The sequence below is a fragment of the Salmo salar genome, chromosome ssa02 (assembly GCF_905237065.1).
Source record: "Salmo salar chromosome ssa02, Ssal_v3.1, whole genome shotgun sequence".
NCBI lineage: Eukaryota > Metazoa > Chordata > Actinopteri > Salmoniformes > Salmonidae > Salmo > Salmo salar.
This window is the reverse complement of record NC_059443.1, coordinates 64736895-64755045: the sequence shown is the minus strand read 5'-3', so window position 1 is coordinate 64755045 and position 18151 is coordinate 64736895. Positions and strand designations below refer to the sequence as shown.

The 18151-nt window shown below is 43.2% G+C and overlaps 1 protein-coding gene across 3 annotated transcripts in view; it reads left to right on the top strand.

The window, feature by feature from the left end:
* The window catches only part of LOC106589837 (microtubule-associated serine/threonine-protein kinase 1), an 89887-nt gene that overhangs the window by 12748 nt on the left and 58988 nt on the right, over positions 1-18151 (top strand). Inside the window, exon 2 of one of the 3 annotated variants that reach the window (XM_045707909.1) lies at positions 4656-4684. In XM_045707909.1, the coding sequence (XP_045563865.1) occupies positions 4656-4684 (29 nt within the window). Of the gene's footprint in view, positions 1-4652; positions 4685-12747; positions 13030-18151 lie in introns of those variants that run through there. The other 2 variants (XM_045707903.1, XM_045707916.1) reach the window with 2 other exon arrangements.

Below are 18151 nucleotides of genomic sequence, written 5' to 3'. Positions count from 1 at the left end.
ATACATGTAGTTATGTTCTTCTATTTGCTAATACATTTAGTTCTACAGTAGTTGATGTTATTTTGCCCATGTTTATTAGACATGACTGAATATATTACTAGGGTCTAGTGGTCTGTGTTCTGTATTGTCCATTCTAACGTTTGTCCAGGGTGCTTGTATGACCTGTATGACAGCACACATAACGGCCGTCGTCAAAATGAGACCAAGGTGCAGCGGAGGATGTGTTCATCTTGAAAGATTTTAATGGACCGAATGAACACTTACAAAATAAAATAAACCAAAAACGACCAGCAACAGTTCTGTCAGGTTACAAAACTAAACAGAAAACATCTACCCACAAAACCCAAAGGAAAAACAGGCTGCCTAAGTATGACTCCCAATCAGCGACAACGATGTACAGCTGTCCCTGATTGAGAGTCATACCAGGCCAAAACAAAGAAATACAAAAACATAGAAAAAAGGACATAGAATGCCCACCCAAATTACACTCTGACCAAACCTAAATAGAGACATAAAAAGGCTCTCTCAGGTCAGGGCGTGACAACACACAATCCGGATAATGCCAATATTTGCGTCCCAAATGTCACCCTTTCCCTATAAAGTGCACTACTTTTGACCAGAACCCTATGGGTCCTGGTCAAAAGTAGTGCACTAAATAAGGAATAGGGTGCAATTTGGGACGGAACCTAAATTCATGGGAGATTTCACAGATACACTAGAAAAGTGAGAGGTTTAATAGATGATTGACTTCATATAGAGGGAGCCATCACTTGCCTTTCCTAATCCTATGTTTCGCTTCCTAGCCATTACTTAATATGTTGTCATGTTATCCTTCCTAGCCATTACTTAATATGTTGCCATGTTGTCCTTCCTAGCCATTACTTAATATGTTGCCATGTTATCCTTCCTAGCCATTACTTAATATGTTGCCATGTTATCCTTCCTAGCCATTACTTAATATGTTGCCATGTTATCCTTCCTAGCCATTACTTAATATGTTGCCATGTTGTCCTTCCTAGCCATTACTTAATATGTTGCCATGTTATCCTTCCTAGCCATTACTTAATATGTTGCCATGTTGTCCTTCCTAGCCATTACTTAATATGTTGCCATGTTATCCTTCCTAGCCATTACTTAATATGTTGCCATGTTATCCTTCCTAGCCATTACTTAATATGTTGTCATGTTATCCTTCCTAGCCATTACTTAATATGTTGCCATGTTATCCTTCCTAGCCATTACTTAATATGTTGTCATGTTATCCTTCCTAGCCATTACTTAATATGTTGCCATGTTATCCTTCCTAGCCATTACTTAATATGTTGCCATGTTGTCCTTCCTAGCCATTACTTAATATGTTGCCATGTTGTCCTTCCTAGCCATTACTTAATATGTTGCCATGTTATCCTTCCTAGCCATTACTTAATATGTTGCCATGTTGTCCTTCCTAGCCATTACTTAATATGTTGCCATGTTATCCTTCCTAGCCATTACTTAATATGTTGCCATGTTGTCCTTCCTAGCCATTACTTAATATGTTGCCATGTTATCCTTCCTAGCCATTACTTAATATGTTGCCATGTTGTCCTTCCTAGCCATTACTTAATATGTTGCCATGTTATCCTTCCTAGCCATTACTTAATATGTTGCCATGTTGTCCTTCCTAGCCATTACTTAATATGTTGCCATGTTGTCCTTCCTAGCCATTACTTAATATGTTGCCATGTTGTCCTTCCTAGCCATTACTTAATATGTTGCCATGTTGTCCTTCCTAGCCATTACTTAATATGTTGCCATGTTATCCTTCCTAGCCATTACTTAATATGTTGCCATGTTATCCTTCCTAGCCATTACTTAATATGTTGCCATGTTGTCCTTCCTAGCCATTACTTAATATGTTGCCATGTTATCCTTCCTAGCCATTACTTAATATGTTGCCATGTTGTCCTTCCTAGCCATTACTTAATATGTTGCCATGTTATCCTTCCTAGCCATTACTTAATATGTTGCCATGTTGTCCTTCCTAGCCATTACTTAATATGTTGCCATGTTATCCTTCCTAGCCATTACTTAATATGTTGCCATGTTATCCTTCCTAGCCATTACTTAATATGTTGCCATGTTGTCCTTCCTAGCCATTACTTAATATGTTGTCATGTTATCCTTCCTAGCCATTACTTAATATGTTGCCATGTTATCCTTCCTAGCCATTACTTAATATGTTGCCATGTTGTCCTTCCTAGCCATTACTTAATATGTTGCCATGTTGTCCTTCCTAGCCATTACTTAATATGTTGCCATGTTATCCTTCCTAGCCATTACTTAATATGTTGCCATGTTGTCCTTCCTAGCCATTACTTAATATGTTGCCATGTTGTCCTTCCTAGCCATTACTTAATATGTTGCCATGTTGTCCTTCCTAGCCATTACTTAATATGTTGCCATGTTGTCCTTCCTAGCCATTACTTAATATGTTGCCATGTTGTCCTTCCTAGCCATTACTTAATATGTTGCCATGTTGTCCTTCCTAGCCATTACTTAATATGTTGCCATGTTGTCCTTCCTAGCCATTACTTAATATGTTGCCATGTTGTCCTTCCTAGCCATTACTTAATGTTGCCATGTTGTCCTTCCTAGCCATTACTTAATATGTTGCCATGTTATCCTTCCTAGCCATTACTTAATATGTTGCCATGTTATCCTTCCTAGTCAAGTTAGATTATGTCAGTGTGTCCTTCCTTTGTTTGCTGCTGTCCTTCTTTTCCTTTTCATACAGCTTGGCTTTTCTTTCGTATTCTCTTCATCCATTCTTTTATACATTCTCTCCATTCAACAGACCTGAGAGATCTCAAGGTTGATACTGTAGTCAAGGTGGATTTCAAAGGCCTATGGTAACACACACACATGCACACACACATATACAAACACATGCATGCACTCACGCACACACAAATGTTCCCCCCATCCATTAGTCCTGCTCCAAGGCGCCACGCAGAGCTCCATTTTAGTCACATCAGTTTAGGTCACTTCCTGTCTGTGGCCTTGATGATGTAACATATCCCAGGGAGAACGAAGATGGTGAATGATGTCACCTTCATTTGAGAGAAGTGGAGTGTTCTGATTCTCTAGCCCCACTCCCCAGTCCCCACCCTGTCTATGCCTTTGTTGACTGGCCCCTCATGGATTTACAAGCTTTAGAATAGGTATAAGAGATCATGCTTATAGCATCATACAGATGTAGGATCTTAATTTGATCAACCTGTTGCGGGTTTAAAAAGGCTTATGAAGTTTGGCATTTCCATTTAGAAATTTCAGGCTTGATTTTCCCTCATGAAAAATGTATCAACCCCTACAAAAAGGTCCATTAATTATAATCCACATAATAATTCACATTTCATGTTGCTGCTGGAATATTTTCCTGCTGTAGCAAACTGGCTGAAATTAAGATCCTACATCTGTATATAGCTGACGCTGATGTTAGAGGGCAAGTCAACAAGGGCAAAGAGAGGAGACGTGGATTGGAGATTCAGAAGGGACAGAGAATGTTTCCTAGCTGGGGCTATGTCCTTATCACAGGAGGCTGCTGAGGGGAGGACGACACATAATAATGGCTGGAATGGAGTGAATGGAATTTTATCAACCACATGGAAACGATGTGTTTGATGCTATTCCATTTATTCTGTTTTAGCCATTACTATGAGCCCATCCTCCAAATTAAGGTGCAACCAGCCACCTGTAGTCTGTATGCACTGTAGTTCGTATGTAGTCTCCACACCCACACTTCCTCCCTAATGCACACTAGTCTGGGGACGAGGTTAGACTATGGTTGCATTGCAAATGGCACCCTATTCCCTATATTTTGCACTACTTTTGATGAGGGCTCTGGTCACACACACTACACATGCACACACACACACACACACACACACACACACACACACACACACACACGGTATTGGTTCTGCGTGGGAGGAGATAAACTCGCATGCTGTCCTTGTCCCTGATAGAAACTGACAAGAGCGTCAGGAGAACAGCAGTTTATCTATAGAATAACTTCATAAAATGTCCTTTTATTGCTTTATAATAGAAACAGTACTGTAATATGATCCTGGACTGGGGATCGTGTTAAGGGAGCACAACATGAAGACTATAGGAGAGTGTTTCTCTCTCAGATCAATCCCAATGGATCGTAATCACGTTAGCTTCCTGCTTCTCTGTCCCCAATGTTGTAAACAGGGCGACCATTTTGGATCTGACTGGCTCCACTCAGCCTGTGAGTGTGGTAATAATAATGTAATATGTCATCAGTGAAGGGTTGGGGAAGCTGGATTTAGAGCATGAAGTGTTTGACGTTACAGATATGGCAAGAGGTTGTTGGGGTTAGGCACCTTCTTTCAACAGTATATTGCCCCAATGGACCCTAAACTAAAGGGTTAATTGTGTCTATATATTGTGCAATGTACAGTATGTATAACTATACACTAAGAAACAAAGGGTTCTGAAGGGTTCTACCTGGAACCAAAAAGGGTTATCCTATGGGGACAGCTGAAGAACCCTTTTGGAACCCTTTTTTCTAAGAGTGTATAACACTAATCTGATATTTTATTTGTGTCCCCTCTCCTTTTTCTCTGTCCCTCTCACTTGTTCTCCAGAAGGATCTGCCTCTGCCCCGAAAAAGTAGCAGGTGAGTTTACGTTTTGGGTTCATTGAGTAGTGCCTTGGTGTGTATGTGTACGTGTGTTATGTTTGGGAGAAACATAGAAAAGCAGTACTCTGTAAATGGGAACATATTTTAGCCCCTGTGAACCTCTTTACCCGTGGATTATTTAAATTGTAAATCTAAACTGACACTCAGGTGACTCCAAGTTTGAGGTTTATTTGATTTGCCTCCACATGAATGTGCCTGTATGCAGTCTTCTAACGTCAGTTCACTGGACAGAAATCGGTTTTGCCCCATGAAGCTTTATACCCCACACAACTTTTGTTCTTTTTTTTTCTTCTTGTAAACCCGACACACTGACAATCTCATGCACAGTTGAGCTCTGAAATAGCAGCACTATAGGAAGTCTCTTCACACTTCACATGTTTCTGGAGAGAGGGGTTAGAAGTTGTCAGCATGTGAGAAATGGGGGCTTTGAAAGGATGCAGACTCACTCTCGTACACATACACACACACTCGGGATCGTAGTGACGTGTAGCTTGAATTTCTGAGAGCTTGTGTGTGTTGCTGTCCATGGTGCTGAAGCGTTCCCTCACTCCGGGCTTTCCTCCTTTCTCTCAACCGCTCTCTCTGTCCATGGTGCTGAAGTGTTCCCTCACTCCGGGCTTTCCTCCTTTCTCTCAACCGCTCTCTCTGTCCATGGTGCTGAAGCGTTCCCTCACTCCGGGCTTCCCTCCTTTCTCTCAACCGCTCTCTCTCTCTATGGCGCTGAAGCGTTCCCTCACTCCGGGCTTCCCTCCTTTCTCTCAACCGCTCTCTCTCTCTATGGCGCTGAAGCGTTCCCTCACTCCGGGCTTCCCTCCTTTCTCTCAACCGCTCTCTCTCTCTATGGCGCTGAAGCGTTCCCTCACTCCGGGCTTCCCTCCTTTCTCTCAACCGCTCTCTCTCTCCATGGCGCTGAAGCGTTCCCTCACTTACATCGTTCTTCTGACTCATCTCTCTCGCTCTCCCTGTCTGTGGCTTTCCCTTCCCTCAGTGTGTGTCTCTTTCACTAATTGAAGTGAGGAGGAAAATGCATGTATATCAGTAGTACACCTGCACACAGTTACTAAACAGTCATTAAGTACTGTATTCAAAACAGAACTGAATGAAGATTTGAGTGATGGAAAGTCCTCTATCTATTAGCTGAGTCAGTATGACTAAACTGTTTTATTTTGCACCATAGTACTATATCTAAACTAGGCTAAGGTAGGTTTTAAATAGGGCTGGGCGGTATACCGTATTTTACGATATACCGGTATTGATGCATGGACCGGTTTGGGTTTTTACTTCACCTTCTATAATGGTATTTGAATGTTTGGTTTGTTAAATGTGATATGCCGTGTTTAACGTCCATTTTTATAGTTTACTTCGCTACTTGAGTCATCTCTTCGCTCTCTCTCTCTCAATGCCGTTTTCCACACAGACCTAGCCCCGCACTCAAGGAGCGCATTTGTTTTTCCTTGACCAGGAGACACTTGAGTTCAGTCTGCATGGTCAATGCAGTACATGCAACAATGTTGATGACAACAATGCTGTTAACTTTGCTTCTTAATATAAATCCACTAGTGTTCTATAATTACACTATTAGTTTGTGTTGCTTACATCTGCAAACAGCTAGTTTGTCTTTTCTTAGCAAGTTGGGCCGCAAGGCACTACAGACGGTAGTGCGAGCGGCCCAGTACATCACTGGGGCCAAGCTTCCTGCCATCCAGGACTTCTATACCAGGCGGTGTCAGAGGAAGGCCCTAAAAATTGTCAAAGACTCCAGCCACCCAAGTCATAGACTGTTCTCTCTGCTACCGCACGGCAAGCGGTACCGGAGCACCAAGTCTAGGTCCAAGAGGCTTCTAAACAGCATCTACCCCAAGCCATAAGACTCCTGAACATCTAGTCAAATGGCTACAATTTAAAGGCAATGCTACCAAATACTAATTGAGTGTATGTAAACGTCTGACCGACTGGGAATGTGATGAAAGAAATAAAAGCTGAAATAAATCATTCTCTCTACTATCATTCTGACATTTCACATTCTTAAAATAAAGTGGTGATCCTAACTGACCTAAAACAGGGAATTTTTACTAGGATTAAATGTCAGGAATTGTGAAAAACTGAGTTTAAATGTATTTGGCTAAGGTCTATGTAAACTTTCGACTTCAACTGTATTCTATCTATAGAATTAGAATAATCATTCTATTTCCATGATTCCAACATATAACCCAAGTGTTTTGCTCTAAATCATAAGTAAAATCGCTATTGCAACATTTGGTTCAAAATCAGGTTTAGATTGTTAGCCCATATCGTGCAGCCCTACATGGCAGTGTGTAAATTATCTCAAATGAGTGCAGGAAATGCAGAAATTTATGAAAATGCAAAGAAATATTTTGTGTTGAAGTTGAATTGAACAGTATAAAACAATCAGAATGGAGAAGGACCCATTGACATCACTTAGAATGTATGTGTTGCCACCCTAAGGTCATGCACTACTTATAAAGAAAATTTAGAAATGTAATAATTTAAAATCATAAATACTGTCAAATATTGTCATTCCGTCAATTTAAAAAAAATACGGTGATATATTTTGGCCATTTTGACCAGCACTAGTTTTAAATATCCTCATCTTTTATAGGAGTAGATAGTGAGTTCCCTCCTCTATACCTGTAGAGATGGATTTAGAGTAGTATTGCTGGTAAATGCTAAAATTTATTTTCTCTGGATTTGAATCTGTGGCTACTGGCTATTATGCCACTGTGGTATTTAGGCCTAGCTAGCTGCTGTGCTGTGTGTATGTTAGCCACATAGATTTATCTCAATACATCACATTTACTGTAAAATCCCATTGTAGCACCGAAGGTACTTGTTATTGTATGGGTGAAATTAATATGATATGAATACGGAATGAATATAAAGCATTTGCAGAGGCGTTTTTCAAAAAGCATTTCATTTGCATTTTGTTTGATTTTGCGTGCTCTGCAGTCTGCAGTCTTTCCTGTTCTGCCTCTGGGCACGAATGCTGTCTGGAGGTGTTAGGCATTTCAAAAAGCTGAGGTATTTGTTGTGTGTGACATCTTCCGGACTCGTTGACATGTCTGGTATTTATCTGTGTGTGTGTGACATTTTCTAGTAATCAATTTGGACAAGGGTTTGAGTGGCCAGTGAGTGAGTCACTATCAGTGTGGTATTTACGCTATGTTTAAATGACCCAAATCAAATTTTATTGGTCACATGCACGTTGTTAGCAGATGTTATTGCAGGTGTAGGGAAATGCTTGTGCTTCTAGCTCCGACAGTGCAGTAATATCTAACAAGTAATATCTAACAAATTACACAACATATACCCAATACACACAAATCTAAGTAGGAATTAATTAAGACTATATACATATGGACGAGCGATGTCAGAGCGGAACGGACTAAGATACAGTAGAATAGTATAGAAAAACAGTATATACATATGAGATGAGTAATGCAAGATATGTAAGTATTATTAAGTGAATGAGATACAGTAGAATAGTATAGAAAACAGTATATACACATGAGATGAGTAATGCCAGATATGTAAACATTAAAGTGACTAGTGTTCCATTACTTAAAGTGGCCAGTGATTTCTAGTCTATACCTATAGGCAGCAGCCTCTAATGTGTTAGTGATGGCTGTTTAACAGTCTGATGGCCTTGAGATAGAAGCTGTTTTTCAGTCTCTCAGTCCCAGCTTTGATGCACCTGTACTGACCTTGCCATCTGGATAGGGCTGGGCGATATGGCCTAAAAGTACATTTCTTTTCAGAGGTTTGGACGATTCACGATATATATATCTCGATTTCTTGTTTTTCTCTAAACAAATGAAAAAAGGCCAAGACATAATTATTAACGGAATTTTCTTTATTAAAATAAAAAATAAACAAGGCCTCAAGGCCTATTTGTGCAAAACATATGAACAACACACACCCACGCGTCTATTCTATTGTTTAGGAAATGTTTGACCACTAGCTGTTTGAATATGTAATTGATAAAATAATTTTGATTGAAAATGTATTCATTTAGTTAATTTGTTGTTATAATTAAAACAGCCTGTGGTTATTTGCTATTGGATTGGCAGAATGACAACTACTAACACATTAGCCTACAGCTGGCCTGAACATAACTTTCTTGAATTCACTTTAATTATCCAATGTCACACTTACCGATGGCAAGTTGAAACCTGTGCCCAAAGCACAGCAGGCAGGTCCAGTTGTTCAAGCGCAATGCTTTTATCATGTTGCTCCTGCTGTCCGTTGTCATGCACACCTGTCGATCTTCTCTATTCTTCCACGATGCCAGAGAGCCTTTGAGACCCTGAGCTATTACTTCACCTGTATGATAATCGGGGAAGTAAGACATCTGGAGGCAGACATTTTGCAATTTCCAGTCTTCATTTATGTAGTTGACTGTCAAACTTAGGTATGGCTCTGTTTTTTGCTCGACCATAGATTGGCTGTGGTGGAAAAATAAGAAACACTAGCCAGCTTCTCTGTGGCTCTTTCGTGGGTAGCAGTGTATAATCGTGGCAGGGCTTCTTCCGTGAAATACTTGCGGCTTGGCAGCTGATATTTGTGGTCAACTGTACCTAGCAGCTTTTTAAAGCCTAGCTTTTCTACTGTAAAGATTGCATCCGTTATCTCCTTTCACCTCAAACATTTCTTGTCATAAGGGATTATGTTTGAAAAGGATGCGGCTATGGTAGTTAGTCTTTTAGCAGACGTTTTGGGAAACGGGCGACTGGAATCAGCATTGCGTAGTCTCACGCATTCCTCCCATTCCACCGCATGTTTCAGTTGCAGGTAATGGAAGGGGTTGGTATTACTGCTGCTTTTCGTAGAAATTGTCTTTCAACACATTTTGCACAGGACATTTGTTTGCTGAACATCAGACCTCTTAAATCCGAACCACTTCCATATTACTAAAAAAACATTGCTGCCCTTTTTGGGGATGATTTCATGGCTTCCTCACTTTCCATTTTGGTGGAACTCTTACTGTCGCTACACTTCTACGGCGTGGTTATAATTTGTGAAAGGCTGTCTAGGGTTGTGATTGGTGGATAAGCTCTGTGCACGTGTCGGCACGCAATTGGGACATGATTCGACATTGGGCTGACAGAGAAGAGACCGTGAGATGCTGCATTCGTAAAACGTTACAACGTTATAACAAAACCTCAATTCTTGCGATACAGGCATTTTCCATATCGAGCTAAAACATAAACTCGAATATATCGGGGGGAAAAAAATATTTATCGCCCAGCCCTACTTCTGGATGATAGCGGGGTGAACAGGCAGTGGCTCGGGTGGTTGATGTCCTTGATGATCTTTTTGGCCTTCCTGTGACATTGGGTGCTGTAGGTGTCCTGGAGGGCTGGTAGTTTGCCCCCGGTAATGCGTTGGGCAGACCACACCACCCTTTGGAGACCCCTGCAGTTGCGGGTGGTGCAGTTGCTGTACCAGGCGGTGATACAGCCCAACAGGATGCTTTTAATTGTGCATCTGTAAAAATTTGTGAGGGTTTTAGGTGACAAGCCAAATTTATTTAGCCTCCTGAGGTTGAAGAGGCTCTGTTGCGCCTTCTTCACCACACCGTCTGTGTGGGTGGTCCATTTCAGTTTGTCAGTGATGTGTACGCCAAGGAACTTGAAGCTTTCCACCTTCTCCACTGCGGTCCTGTCGATGTAGATAGGGGGGTGCACCATCTGCTGTTTCCTGAAGTCCACAATCTTCTCCTTTGTTTTGTTGACGTTGAGTGAGAGGTTATTTTCCAGGCACCACACTCCCAGAGCCCTCACCTCCTCCCTGTGGCTGTCTCGTCATCGTTGGTAATCAAGCCTACTACTGTTGTGTCGTCTGCAAACTTGATGATTGAGTTGGAGGTGTGCTTGGCCACGCAGTCATGGGTGAACAGGGAGTACAGGAGGGTGCTGGGCACGCTCCCCTGTGGGGCCCCAGTGTTGAGGATCAGCGGAGTGGAGGTGATGTTTCCTACCTTCACTACCTGGGGGCAGGCACGTCAGGAAGTCCAGGACCCAGTTGCACAGGGCGGGGTTCAGACCCAGGGCCTCAAGCTTTATAATGAGCTTGGAGGGTGCTATGGTGTTGAATGCTAAGCTATAGTCAATAAACAGCATTCGTACATAGGTATTCCTCTTGTCCAGATGGAATAGGGCAGTGTGCAGAGTGATGGCGATTGCATCGTCTGTGGATCTATTGGGGCAGTAAGCAAATTGAAGTTGGTGTAAGGACCAGTGACTCACCATATGTTTTTATCATCATGGTGATCGGTGACCCTCCCCACCATGTCAGGTCACTTCCTGGTGGGTGTTGTCCATGACCTCTGACCTTTACCTCAGGGCAGCAGATGTCACAACAGGACACTGAACATGGGTGAAGCTAGGTACTCCTGTGTCGCTTTCCCAGTGTCACTCTCTCTCTCTGTAAGATCAGACTCCTCCCTCTGTCTCTCTGTATCTTTGCTTACTGTGTTTCCCAAACTACCATGTCAGCAAAGCAGTACAGATACACACATACTTGTACATTAGTCATCATTAGTGTCCATAAATCCTGGTTTGAGGTTCCGGATTACCTGCTTATTCCTTCCTGATTCTGGGATATCTGGAAAACCTGGGGATTTTTGGAAAGTTCCCTGAATTTTGCAACCGTATTAACCTCCCTTCACTGATATGCACGAGTGCTGTCTCCCCCTCTTGTATATTTCAGCCACAGCCTTTATCTCTCAGCTCAGACACCCTACTAGGTAGTGTCCCAAATGGCACCCTAATCCCTATATAGTGCACTACTTTTGACCAGGGCCCATCGGGTCCTGTTTGGGATGCAGCCCTAGTCTACATTAGAGGGACATCTATTTTTGAATTAGTCCCATCAGCATTGCTGTGCAACTGTCAGTCCTGGTCAGCATTTAGTATCATCTCATTTGCTATGTGGATAAGATTTGTTGAATCATTTTGTGCTCTCTGTTCCTATCTTAGCGCTCCATGATGACGTTCTCCCTTGACTGTGTGTGTTTGTGTGTGTTTTGCGTGTGTGTGTAGTATTGTAATTGGACTGTCGGATTTGTTTAATTATTTTGTCGAGTGTGTGTGTGTGTGTGTGTGTGTGTCCGTGTGCCTGTGCACTTGTGTGTGTCCTCATGATGACGTTTTTCCTTGGCAGTATGTGTGGCCTCATGATGACGTTTTTCCTTGGCAGTATGTGTGGCCTCATGATGACGTTTTTCCTTGGCAGTATGTGTGGCCTCATGATGACGTTTTTCCTTGGCAGTATGTGTGGCCTCATGATGACGTTTTTCCTTGGCAGTATGTGTGGCCTCATGATGACGTTTTTCCTTGGCAGTGTGTGTAGGGTTGTTGCACTCAATGCTCATTTCTGCAATATCTAGTGCAAATGTATGATGTCACAGATCATCATACATTTGTTGGAGAAAAGGAAGGGTTTTATGAAATGGCAGGGTGGTTGTTTGTTGGAGAGAGAGAGCAAGAGATGAGAGGAGAGGGAGGTAGGGGAATGAAAGAGAGGGGTAAGGGAGGAGAGGGGTAAGGTACAAAATGACATATCCTATTGCTGTTGTCATTCGATTCCTACTGCAATTGCTGTTTCAAGCTTTCCAATAAGTACCAGTCTCTGTTTTGGTAGCTGTCCACCCGTGCTGCTGTCATCTCACACACACACACACACACACACACACACACACACACACACACACACACACACACACACACACACACACACACACACACACACACACACCAAGCTGTCACCTCATCCCTCCCTCCCTCTCTTGCTCTCTCTCCCCCTCTCTCTCTTCCTCTGTCTTGTCATTTACATTAGTCCACAGTCCACTGCTCTCTGCTCTCCTCCCTCAGATAGCTTTCACACTCACACACATCCCTGCTGTTATTACTCTCTATACCCCCCCCCTCCATCGTTCTACACTTCCTGCCCTTGAGAGCAGCCCCGGAATCCTCCCTCTTTCCGAGAGGGAAGCAAGGCAGTCTGTTCCCTCCCTCTTTTTCTCTCCTCTCTGTCACGCTCTCCCTCTCTCTTTCTCTCTATCGCTCTCTCTCTCTCTTTCGCTGTCTGTAGCTCTGCTGACATTTCCTCTCCACCCTCTCTCTGACACACACACACACTCCCCGTCAGGCTGCCATGCTGGTGCTGTGGAGTGTGTATTCAACCTCTTGACTGCCTAGCTGCTTGTGTGTCTGTCTGTCTGTGTGGCTCAGCTAGTCTCCTGTGGGTTTGCCAAAGCAGCACAGCGCATCCTGTAGCAACATGTTTCGACGCACGAAAAGGTAATGGCAGAGCTTCTCTGTTTTTTTCCCCTTCTACTGTAGACCTAATGTCATCCGTCTTTCTCTCTCCTTTTATCTCATTGCTTATCGGTCTGTCTTCTCTCAGTTCTTTTCTAGTGTCTCCCCCTGTCTCTCTGTGTAGTGATAACGTTAACCGCAAAGCTCTCTGAATTCTCTCTCTCTCTCTCTCTCTCTCTCTCTCTCTCTCTCTCTCTCTCTCTCTCTCTCTCTTTATTTCTCTGTCTCTCACCGTGGACCTGGTTTCATCTCCCTCTCTTTCTGTCATAGCATTAGGTGGAGGTTTAATAAAGGTGTTGTTGTTGTTGTTGTTTTGATGGTTGTCAACCTCCGGCCAGCTCTCATGCTGTGTCACAGTTGTCCCTCTGTCTCCTATTGGCACTGGTGTGTGTGTGTGTGTGTGTGTGTGTGTGTGTGTGTGTGTGTGTGTGTGTGTGTGTGTGTGTGTGTGTGTGTGTGTGTGTGTGTGTGTGTGTGTGTGTGTGTGTGTGTGTGTGTGTGTGTGTTTTACTATACTTGTGAGCACCAAGTCCTCACAAGAATAGTAAAGCAACTAAAATTCAGAGAAGGGAGGACATTTTGCCGGTGCTCACTTTTAAAAAGGCTATTTTAGGCTTAGGGGTTAGGTTAGGGTTAAAGTTAGAATTAGGGTTAGGGGTTAGGTTTAAGGTTAGGTTTAGGGTTAGAGGTTAGGGAAGATAGGATTTTGAATGGGAATCAATTGTTGGTCCCCAAGAAGTCATCACAAGTATAATGAGGCATGAGGCGGCAGGTAGCCTAGCGGTTCAGTGCGTTGGGCTAGTAACTGAAAGGTCGCCGGTTCGAATGCCGAGTCGACTTGGTGAGTAATATGTTGATGTGCCCTTGAGCACTTAACCCTAAGTGTGCGCGCATGTGTGCATGATTTTCTCTGTTCCATATGATGTAATGAACCTCCCTTTGTGAGCATGTTGGTGATGCACATGTATTTGGGATGTTGTAGGTCAGTTTCCCAACCCTGGTCCTCCAGGTTAGTATAGCCCTGGACAAACACGCCTCCTTCAACTCATTGAGGGCTTGATGATTAATTGACAAGTTGAATCAGGTGTTCTTGTCCAGGATTACAATGACAATGTGTACTGTTGGGGGAACTGGACGACCAGGGTTGGGAAACACTGTTGTAGATGATTGATAGACATGTTACACACACAAACAGGCAGTCATACACAGGACTCTGGAGGTTTGTGTCTGGTCAGTGGCCTAGCCACTTGTCAGAGATAGGATTCAATGCTGTGCTATAAATACCGTGGTGTCTGGGTTAGAGGCTTCTGTAGGGGAGGGTCAATGCTGTGCTACATATACTGTGGTGTCTGGGTTAGAGGCTTCTGTAGGGGAGGGTCAATGCTGTGCTACATATACTGTGGTGTCTGGGTTAGAGGCTTCTGTAGAGGAGGGTCAATGCTGTGCTACATATACTGTGGTGTCTGGGTTAGAGGCTTCTGTAGAGGAGGGTCAATGCTGTGCTACATATACTGTGGTGTCTGGGTTAGAGGCTTCTGTAGGGGAGGGTCAATGCTGTGCTACATATACTGTGGTGTCTGGGTTAGAGGCTTCTGTAGAGGAGGGTCAATGCTGTGCTACATATACTGTGGTGTCTGGGTTAGAGGCTTCTGTAGAGGAGGGTCAATGCTGTGCTACATATACTGTGGTGTCTGGGTTAGAGGCTTCTGTAGAGGAGGGTCAATGCTGTGCTACATATACTGTGGTGTCTGGGTTAGAGGCTTCTGTAGAGGAGGGTCAATGCTGTGCTACATATACTGTGGTGTCTGGGTTAGAGGCTTCTGTAGAGGAGGGTCAATGCTGTGCTACATATACTGTGGTGTCTGGGTTAGAGGCTTCTGTAGAGGAGGGTCAATGCTGTGCTACATATACTGTGGTGTCTGGGTTAGAGGTTTCTGTAGAGGAGGGTCAATGCTGTGCTACATATACTGTGGTGTCTGGGTTAGAGGCTTCTGTAGAGGAGGGTCAATGCTGTGCTACATATACTGTGGTGTCTGGGTTAGAGGCTTCTGTAGAGGAGGGTCAATGCTGTGCTACATATACTGTGGTGTCTGGGTTAGAGGCTTCTGTAGAGGAGGGTCAATGCTGTGCTACATATACTGTGGTGTCTGGGTTAGAGCGCCTTCCCCATCTCTACCACTATTTTGTATTCCCTCCCTCCCATCATTCTCTCTCTCTCTATCTGCCATAGTACACAATCCCAGTTGTCCTGCAGCGTTTTATTTCCGACTTCATCTCATCTGCTCATAGGAGGATTAGTATAAATCCCTTTGTCCGATGGCAGCAGTGTGTGTGTGTGTCTCTATCTCTCTGTCTGTGTGTGTGTGTGTGTGTGTGTGTGTGTGTGTGTGTGTGTGTGTGTGTGTGTGTGTGTGTGTGTGTGTGTGTGTGGGTGGGTGTGCATCTGTGTGCGTGTGTGTGGGTGTGCATCTGTGTGTGTGTGTGTGTGTGTGTGTGTGTGTGTGTGTGTGTGTGTGTGTGTGTGTGTGTGTGTGTGTGATAATACCTCCAGCACCCTGTCTCAAGGTTTCTTCTACAGCTCCATCTCTGTAATCTCTTTGTATGAATCTCCCCCAGGAGGAAACATTGTTCTCTGATCTGATGATGATAATCTTCATTAAATGACACTCCATGTAGTAGGTCAGAGATTTGTTGTACTTACTTGTCATGCAAGGCATGTTTATGTGTGTAGCTTCTAGCATAACGTGGGTGGTAGTGTGTCTTATGTTCTTATCAGGGTATATCAGTGTTTATGTACAGTATGTGTGTGCGTGCTTGTGTGTGAGTGTGAGTGTGTGTCACTGTCTGTCTGCCTGCATGTGTGTGTGTGTGTGTGTGTGTGTTTGCAAGCCGCTCGTTCTTGGCCGACTCTCTCAGGCTGTCTCAATAATTGAGATTGATTAGAGAAGGAAGATGCTTTGTGCCCGTGCCCGGAAGGATAGATAGAACGAAGTGAAGGAGGAGTGTAGAACAGGAGAGGGGAAGAATGAGTGGGGTGTAAAATGAAAGGCAGAGCCTGAGGTACAGTCTGGGCCTACATTTAACAGCAGCCCACTGGGGTTAACTCAGCACTCTAAAGAGACTCTCTCTTTTCTTTAGTCTTTAGTTTTTTTTCCACTCTTTATTCTTTTATTTTTAGCTGTACTCAAAATTTAGCTATACTCAAAATTCATTCTCTCTCTCTTTCTCTCTCTCTCGATCTCTCTTTCTCGCGCTCTCTCTTTTCTGTCTTCCTCAAAGAATATCATTTGAAAGCTAGTATAAAGGAAAGAGGGAACAAGAGAAAGAAAGAGTGTGTTTGTATGTAACCCCTCATCAGTTGTGTGTTCTATAGATTTACATTGCAACGTGGTTGAAGTCCAGATTTACATTGCAGTCATATCAGTTGTGTGCCACCATGTTGTTAACCCTACGCCCCCAGTCAATCAATGCTATTGATGTTATGGTTATGCACAGAGCCTTCTCTCCTCTGTGTTAAGCTACATACACTAGCAGACTAGCTAACGTGAAAGCAGATTGGTGTAGTTCTCTCTGTGCGCTATTGGAATCTGACTGCTACAGATGTAGGATCTTAATTTGATCATCCTGTTGCTGGAGGAAATGTTTAACAGACTTGATTTCCCCTCACGAAAAATGTATCAACCATTCATTATAATCCACGTAATAATTCACCTTTCCTGTTGCTGCAGGATTATTTTCCTGCTGTAGCAACCGGTTCAAATTAATATCCTACCTCTGTACTAGCAGGTGGGCAGTAGTCAAAACAGAGCGCAGGGAGTACATCACTTTGGGTGTTTTTTTGATAGCAGGTGTACACACTAACTCCCCCAAAACCATTAGTGACTCAGTGTACTGGTAATTACTTGGTTTCTCATCATGATAGCTGAGTAATAATCTTCTTATCCATCTGGATTTCACAACATTGATATTGTAACGCATGGGTGCAGGAATCAGGCGCAAAGAGCAGAGGGTAGGACGAATGCAATTTAATACAGGACTGAATACGATCACGCCAAAATACACTAGGCGCAAAACCTAGACCGGGCCAAAACAGGACCCACTACAGTACTGCGTAAAAGCAAATAAACACGTCCACCAACACTACACAGGAGAAACAAGCCCGCACAACAGCAAGCGGGCATTTCCAGCTTAAATAGCTCCTAATCAAACCCCAACAAGGAACAGGTGAAAACAATCAGACCCAACCAACCGAAAAGGGAAAAAGGGATCGGTGGCCGCTAGTAGACCGGTGACGACGACCACCGAGCACCGCCCGAACAGGAAGGGGAATCGCCTTCGGTGGGATTCGTGACAGAAATGGTAAACAACTGACTGTAAAGATAAACAACGTGCTCCACTCCACCTTATATAAACTTAGATCAGGTGCTGGGTACTTGTCGAATTGTGGTGATATTGATTGCTGTTGCCCCATGCACGCTGAGGAAAGGCTCATACCCGCGGCAATAAAAATATGTTCATTTAAGTTTATTCTCCGGAGTGCTGTCCTATTTTTGTTCTTTAAACAACTGACTGTAGCGTATGTGGCTTGTTGATGGAAAGGAGTCCATGTTCCAAGGCTAAGCATTATTCATCAATCATTGTCATAATAAGAAAAGTATTAGTGTTAATATACACTAGTACAGTATTTTACATAAATGTATTATTCAAAGAACATGGTTTTCCGTAGTGGAGGATTTGACAACCACTTAACCATACGCATCATCAATAATGATATTAAATGTCCTTTAGACTTCGTGTGTATGACACTGTCTGCGTCTGTGTCCCAAACAGCACCCTATTCCCTATGGGTCCTGGTCAAAAATAGTGCACTACATAGGGAATAGGGTGACATTTGGAACGTAGACAATTATATTTTAACGAGGTAATAGTTCCAGGTCATTTACCCTGTGTGGGTCTCAAATGCCACCCTATTCCCTAGAGAGTGCACTGCCACCGTATGGGCCCTAGTCAAAAGTAGTGCACTATAGGGAATAGGGTGCCATTTGGGATGCAACCCCCTGCCTGCATAAGGGTCTGTTAACAAAAGCTATAGCTGATTCAATGC